This window comes from Artemia franciscana, chromosome 7 (genome assembly GCF_032884065.1).
Source record: "Artemia franciscana chromosome 7, ASM3288406v1, whole genome shotgun sequence".
In the NCBI taxonomy this organism is placed as follows: Eukaryota; Metazoa; Arthropoda; class Branchiopoda; order Anostraca; family Artemiidae; genus Artemia; species Artemia franciscana.
The window spans coordinates 31,280,137-31,288,441 of record NC_088869.1 but is presented as its reverse complement, the minus strand read 5'-3'; the positions used below and the strand labels follow the sequence as shown (position 1 = coordinate 31,288,441).

At 35.7% G+C, this 8,305-nt stretch overlaps 1 protein-coding gene across 4 annotated transcripts in view; it reads left to right on the top strand.

The window, feature by feature from the left end:
• The first annotated feature begins 1,263 nt into the window (after window positions 1-1,263).
• The window catches only part of LOC136029160 (E3 ubiquitin-protein ligase NRDP1-like), a 68,282-nt gene continuing 61,240 nt past the window's right edge, over window positions 1,264-8,305 (top strand). For all 4 annotated transcript variants that reach the window (XM_065707257.1, XM_065707259.1, XM_065707255.1 and 1 more), the window contains exon 1: window positions 1,264-1,423. In XM_065707257.1, the coding sequence (XP_065563329.1) occupies window positions 1,334-1,423 (90 nt within the window). In that variant the 5' untranslated portion in view covers window positions 1,264-1,333. The remainder of the gene's footprint in view (window positions 1,424-8,305) is intronic.

The window sequence follows — 8,305 nt, the reverse complement described above, 5'->3', positions numbered from 1 at the left end:
ACTCATCAGCAAGAAAAATATTAACATAACTCTCTAAACTTGGCACTTTTTAAGACAATTTTTAGCAAAGCAAATGCAAAACTTTAATGGTGTCCTATGTCATCTAAAAAAAACAACATTAAAATGTGTCAAATGAATTTTGATGTAAGATGCCTCTAATACTTTCAGTTGAATTTGTGAAATGAAGGGCCAGGTATTCCTTTACATTTTATACAATATATAAAAAGAAAAACAGTTCAAATTTTTTCACAAAAGAAGAAGCTTGATGTAAAAAAATAAATATATTTTTAACAGAAAGCAACTGACATCAATGAAATCAAATAAAACAAAAATTCATGGATAATAAATAATATAAGCCATATATTTAACCTATAATGAGGTGGCATAAAAGATTATTTTTAGAATTAGAAAAAACAGTGTTATGGCTTAAAGTTCTGCTCAATCAACAGGAGTTGTCTAAGGCCAGAATAATTAAGAACTAAGGCCAGAGAAAAAGAAACTGATAACCAAAAAAATAAGGCACCCAAAAATTTCAGGACCCTTTAGAGGGAAAAGAAGTATAAGTAGGTACTTCAAAATACCTTCCTGGGAAATACTTTAGCCTGTAGACACATCCCTGAAAGTTTCATTTTCCTAGCCTAACCTCTTTCAAAGATAGCCAAAAGTAGCTAAAGTAAAATTTTACAATGTATCTTAAAAATCCAGTTTAAATAGCAGTCTCAACAAATATAGACTATATAAAAGGCTATAGGTATTGGCCTAATCATTCTAAATTTTTTCCAACTAATAATTATAGGATGGTTTAGAAACTAGACCTGTTTGATATAATAACATTTGACTAACTCACCAATGTGATAGCTGCCTCCCTAAGAATCAACCTTTTTAATAACAAAAAAACTTTTCTTCTGACTCCTTATGAAGCTTAGCCTATGCAAGACAGGCCTAGAACACCAAAAACCCTTTAGATACTAAGGAATATGCATAATATTACTTACAGGTCACTGAAAAGCTAAGATTATTTCTATTATTTATAGTTTCCTTGTCTTTTCTGTAGACTTAACGATTTCACATGTTTATCCATTTAAAAAAATATATAGCATTGACGTCACAATCCTCAAATAATCTTTTTATTTGGGGGTTATAAAGTGCCAGCCCACGGACAAGTAATCTTGAGCGTTTGTGGGGATAATCCGACTAACCTCTGACGTCATATGTGTCTAAAGAAACGCTTGGATTAATCAGATTAATAATCGGACAAGTAAAGAAACGCACCCCTAGCCAATTCAAACTTACCCAAATTAATCACTACAATAATTGAGAAAAAGAAATTGAAATGGGAATTGATATAACTAGATTTTGCGGAGACGTTGATGGTGATCTCTTGTGTTCGATTTGTTCTTTTGTATTAGAAGATCCTATCCAGGTTTGTAGGTTGTGCAGAACTAACAGGCTATGCAATGTCTTGATATTAGGCTACTGAACCAGTTACTCATCACCCACTAAATATAAGGTAACAATTCACATAAATCACTTATAATTAAAGTTAACATCCCAATTGATACCTCATTTATCCTCTTTCCAACTTTTTTGTCACAAAATCAATGTTAAGCCACAAATGGCCCCTTGAAAATGAAGCTCTTTTCTCTTATTTTAGATATGGTTTGTATACCTTTGTTAGCATCACTCCTATTTAAACTGGTTTCCTTGTAAAATGAATTAAGGTTAGAATTCTAGACAAGCTATGTTTCTTTTATCTTTGGAAGAGTTTAGGTTTGGAAAATTAAACTTTCAAGAATGGATCTACAGAATAAAGTGTGTCATTGGAAGGTATTTTGAAGTAGGGTACCTACCTCCACTCCTCCTCCTAGAGGGCGCTGATTTTTGGTTGCCTGTATAAATCTTTATGTTAGCTTGTAAATGTGAAACCTTGCAAAATAGATCTTCTACTTAAATGTTGTAGGCTATAAGAAAGCCAAATTATTATTGCTTAAATTATAACTAGCTACTTGATCTCAATTTATTTCTATCAAGCTTTAAAGGTCTGCAAAATACATTTCCTAAATTAAGGAACAATCTATTGATTAGGCTTAAAATTCTGCTCAAATAATAGAAATTGCATTTTCAAAATGAAAATCAGAGAAAGAAAAAACTAGAAATTAAGGTAAAATGGTATGTCAAAATTCTGATAGGCATAGACATCAGCAGAATATTTTGAGAATATATTAGACCTAAATTGAGTTGCAGAATAGGATATAGAGATAAATATAAAAGTTTGTAATTCCTTGGATATGAAGGAAGATTTTTTGTGCAAGGGATAATTAGCAGCAGTAGTCTACTAAAAGGATTAAAGAATAGTAAGGCCCCATGTGCTCATGGTATGGTAAATGAGTTTCCTAATATGGTAGATATGAAGTTAGAAGTAGTTTCTAAAGATTATGAATATGATTTTTGAAAAAGAGAAGGCACCTTGTTGTTTTAAGAAAGCCCAAATTAAACCAATGGATAAGAAAGATGATACATGTGAGTGTGGTAATTATCAAGGCATTTACCTGGTCTGCATGTAGCAAATTACTTAGTAGTATGATACTTTTTAGACTAAGACATGATGATAAGATAAGATTTATTTGCAAAAAAGCCTGCAGGCCATAGCAAACAGATACAACTTTAAACAAACACCTAATTACAAACAACTTAAACAAGCAAACAAACTTGTAAACAACTTAAACAAGCAAACAAACTTTCAAACACTTTATGAATTCAGAAACACCTGTAAATAAACTCTTACCAAGCTAACTCCTCAAACATGATTCCATATGCTTAATCCCTAAACAGAGAAACATACACAACTGTTTAATAGCATATCCATTCCTTTCAGCCATTTGCTCCTTTAACCAGTATTCACTCCCCAACTCTCATCCAAAACATTCCTTCCACAACTCAGACAGCTCTTCACACTTGGATACAAAATGAACTAAATTTTCATTCCCCCCGCCACACATTGGGCAAAAGTAGGGGAAACTTTCCCAAATATTTCCTTCTGATACCTAAATCTAAACTATCTCCTCTTAGCAACAACAAATTCTTCAAGTCCTCCCTACCAGTGCTGCAACAAGTACTCCAATTTTTTACTTAAGTATCAAGTATTAAGTACTCATTGTTTTTTTACTTAAGTATCAAGTAATAAGTACTCTTCCAATTCTTACTTAAGTATCAAGTATCAAGTACATGCCAAAATTTTACTTAAGTAGTACTTCAAGTACTTACTCTATGTATTTTGACATAGATATATATATATATATATATATATATATATATATATATATATATATATATATATATATATATATATATATATATATATATATATATATATATATATATATATATCAAGCCCATGCTACCTTTTTGTGAAAGCCATTCTGAAGGTTTCTTAGCCCTTTCCCTTGCCTATAACATGTCCCCCCGCCATTCAGCTCCTGAAAATCTTAACCAAGGAACCAGACTTTCAATTTTGTTGTTTTTAACCATTTTCTTTGTTTGGCAACACACCCAACAAAGTCCAAAAATAATCTGAACCGATTTTCAACACAACGGCTTGAAATGCAAAAGACTGTCAAAACAATTAAGTGCAGCCAAAAAAACTTCTGGTGATTAGTGTTCAGTCAAATCTGGCGCATTCAGAAATACAGGGTTATTTTGAAACGTTTGGGAGTGGTTGAAAAAATTGGAAAAATAGAAAAACAAACTTAGGATTGGGTTTAAAACAGATAAAAGGTAATAACGTAGTCCATTCTTCAATAAGCAAAAACCTTAGCAAAAAAAAACACAAATTTAAAAGTAAGGAGTCAATTGAATCAGTTGCAGACTTTTTTAATTAGAGAAATCAAAGCTCAATAAAAAAGAGCAGTGAAAGTTCACACTTTCGGCAACTAGCTGAAGGTCACTGGCTGTCAGCGTGCTGAAAGAAAAGAACAGTACGAAAATGAAGTCTTGATTCATATGACTTCAGCTTTGCTGTACATATCGAAAACGTGATTAAAAGTGCAAATGCTAGTCTACTGACTTTAAACGGTATGCTTAGGTTCAGTATGAACGCAGAGAGTATCAAGTATGCATACATAAAGTACGTCCGCCCCATTCTGGAATATACTTGCCCTGTTTGGGCGCCCTCAGCACTTAGAACAGTGTATCTTTGTCAGGAGCTTAAATTGGTTCAGAAGTGAGTGGTATCGATCATCTTGGGCCGCCGTGACATCCCGTACAAAAAGGTTCTGAAAGTGCTTGGACTGTCGTCACTCCAAAATCGGTATGAAACACTGATAATGAGTTTTGGAAAGTTCTTGCTTTCTAAATCTCAGAACCATGACATTCTACTTGATCAACCTCTACCATCAAGAACGAGAAAGCAAATAAGTTAGCTCCCGTTAAAGCAAGAACAAACTGATATGATAATTCTTTCGTCCCGGTTTTCGTCGATATGTACAATAAGAGTCAATGTTTATAGTTTGATTTATATATACAAGTGTAGCTTAATTTTGAATATGTTTTAAAGAAACGCAAATCATCGGTAGCTGTCAAGTTTTGCTATTGAACCTGCCTACTACTACTACTATTTCGGTGACATTTATCACCCTCGGCGCCTTTCCAAGGAAACTGCTTCAAGTTTTCAAGTTACATTTCAGACACGCAATGAAAATGTATGGCATCTACTTCCTACATGTCTGGTTTTCAATCAAGCAAGCCGCATGCTGTGTAGTCAATTCAGATGGTCAGTAAAACTCTCTACAAACGTATATTGGTAAATCACTGGCCTGCAGCAAGCCCGCTGATTCAGACGCATTCCATACGGTTGGTCAAACTGCAGAAGTTGCAGCTTATCTATTTCTAGGAGTAGTTTTCACACTACGAAGTGGCAAAAGCCATGAAATTAAATCGAAAATCTCCCGAGAAAAAAAGAATAAAAAAGTAGTCCTTCTGTGGGGATTGAATATTTGGTTGAAGGTTGGCTTCAGTATGGCTCATTTTGGAAAAGGATTATTTCTAGGCTTTGGGCAAGCCATGGGTAGAATTAAAAATCATGAAATTATGAGACCCAGACTAAAAAATCTTACAGCTTCGCTACAGCTTTTCAATTCTGAAAAAGGGATATTTTTTGCTTCTGATTTTCCAGATTATGGGTAAACTGTATGTAAGATAATAAGCCTTATTCTAGAAATTGGGAATCTACTGACTGAATCTTTTCTGACTAAGACAGTCTAATTTTATTGACACATCTCAGGTAATCCCCTGTTTTCTAGTAGTGCCAAGTCTTTATTGAAAGCCGGCATGCAGATATTTCTTTAGTACATGTATCTGTTTTTCAGATACTAAACACAACCCCGTGGTTAATACTTGAGCTGAGCGAATCAGGAGCTCTTCTTCAAGTTTAACCCCACCTATTTGTATAAACGAACGTAAGAGGTCAATACCACAATAGCCCCTCTGTCAACTGAGAAATCTTTAACACTGAAAAATTTTAATGCACAAGGAATATAAAGTTGGCACATAACATTCAAATTTTTAGGCTCCTATTAGCTTTGAGAAGAACCAGGCTTTCGAACCTGTGATCTGCCAAGGAGCTACGCCTTGGACAGAGAATCACTCCCCCCTTCGAAAAAAGACGCTCCACTGGCGCTGATGTAGGTGGTATGCAGTTGAACTTCCGAAAAACCAACTCCACCGTAGGATAGTGTCTCAAAACTGACGCATCTTGTCTAGAGTCGCTTAGATAACGCAAGACTTCAACTCTTGTTGTTTTCATTTCATCCGACTGAATGGTGGCTTCCTCTTCGTCAGACATTTCAAAGAAATTCTGTCGAGATCTCAGTAACTCAGATCCAACTATGTCTTTGCTGGTACTCTGTTTACTTCCTAATGCCTTTGCCTCGTTCACAAGCATTCTCACAACAGTCTCCTTGTCTTCATCTCTTACAAATTTATCTTTAAAATAGGGATGAGAACTGGTGGCCAGGTGGTAGTCAGCATAAAGAGATGGAGGTCCACAGAGGAATGGAAACCTTTGCTTAAGTCCTTCTAACAGGGTCCCAACCAGTGCCTTTGTATACTTGACAGATAGCTGGAGCTTTTGCAGCTTTCTTTCCAGTGACCGAACAGTAGGGAAAATTATCCCGAAAAATGCTTTGTCTTCTACCTGGAGCATGTCAAGGGCTATTGCTATAGGTTCCAGTACAGAGATATATTCGATTAGAAAGTCTATCTCATTTTGCTTAAATCTTGGTTTCTTTAGTACGTCGCAAACTGTGGTCAGTTTTCCAGCTTGTTGGCATTCAAGAATTATTTTCAGTGCATCATATTCAGAGTTCCATCTTGTAGCATTAGGGCGTATCAACTTTTTCTCAAAGACATCCATGACAAGATCGTTATTCTTTGAGCTGCGGCTTAATGAATTCCACACTGACTGACACTTTGCTCTGACGTTTAACAGTGCTCTCCTGAAGTTAAGGTCTTTTTCTAAGGCGTGCTTTGCTTCAGTTGTTGCCAACAGGTTCAGCGTGTGGCTGCAACAGCGAAAATACTGTGGCAAACACATCTCCAGCTCGTACTCAGACTCTTCACCTGGAAACTTATGAACATGGTCACTGTTGTCACTCAAAGTTTCCGTTCCTGGTTTATTGTCAGAAGCTAAAGCGTGATTCACACTGCCACTATCTTCACATACAAGGGAAAAAGTTGTGGTAGCAGATTCACTTATGTTGACTGATGGTTACACTAAACCAACATGTCCATAAGTATCAGAAATTTCGTGCAAATCAGTTGTCTCGATATTATCTGGCTCTCCCTCTTGAAAATCAATGTCTGTATCCGAGTCACCTTCTTCAATCTGTGGCTCAATGGTAAGCTTTGCATTTTGTTTGAATGCTTTTACAAAATTTGATGCATTGTCCGTCACAATAGCTCTCACTTTTTCTAAATTGGTGTCCAAACCGTACTCTCGAAAAATGCTGAAGATCATTTCAGTTATTCTGTCAAACGTATGTGAACCTTTAAATCTTCTAACAGCAAGAATCATTGGCAAAAAATGATTGTTACCATCTAAGACATGAGCAGTAACACCCATGAAACTCCGGTTGCTGCTAGACCAGATGCTAGAAGTCATTGTGACGTAATCGGTTTTCTCTAAAATCTCAGTAATTCTTTTCTTTGTATCGAACAGCGATTGGTCGATCTTTTTTGCTAACGTCTCTCTAGACATTATTGGGCCAACATACAGATTGAGGCCTAAAATCATGCTTTTGAAAGCTTCACTATTCACAGTGCTTAATGGTCGCATATCCGTCACAACATAGTCCATGATCAACTGGTTAGCTTGTTCTTTCGTAGATCTTAGCTTCTTTCCAAAGAATTCCCCTTTTACAGTTTCATTTTCAGTTTCATCAGATACATTTTCCCGAATTTCATTTTGTTTTCGCTTCCCTGATTTTCTTGAATTTGTAGCTATAAACTCAGTGTATGCGGTGGGATGACCAGCCTGAAAATAAAAGATTCTATAGAGCAAGAACAACAGGTCTGGTGAATTCTAGGGGGACCCAATGCGGTGGTATTGTGTCAAATTCATTCCTGCAAATTCAGTTGTTCAGACGAATCTGATTTCAGATTCGTCACTCCATCCATAAGTTATAGGCCCTAGTAAATTGAAGGTAAAGTCAACTTTCTTAAAACTTGAGACCGCCCCCCTCACCCTGTTTGAAATAGGGTTTGTGATATCAGAATTCGGTATAATCCCTAATCTTAGGCATCTTTGGTCTAGCTTTCATTTGGATCCGTTGCTCCATTTGCAAGTTATACTAAATTAAACAAAAACCTCAATTTTTCAGAACTTAAAAACCACTCACCCTCGTTTTATCTGCGCTAGGGTTTTCATCTCAAAACTTGATGCGTCTCATGGTTTTGGGCATCTTTGGTTCAATTTTCATTGATACCCATCATTCCATTTGCAAGTTGAACTGAATTAAATGAAAAACTCAACTTTTTTTAGCACTTAAAGCCCCCTACCCCTCGCCCTAATTAAGCTAGGGTCTTCATCTCCAAGTACCATGTGTCTTATGGTATTTGGCATCTTTGGCTTATCTTTCATTGAGATCCATTACTTCATTCGCTAGTTAAACTGAGTTAAACGAAAAATAACTTTTTTACCACTTAAAGCCCCCTCCCTCTCCTCCTGTTTAAGCTAGAGTCTTCATCTTCAAACTTAATGTGTCTTATGGTCTTGGGCACCTATAGTTCAATTTTAATCCAAATCCAACTG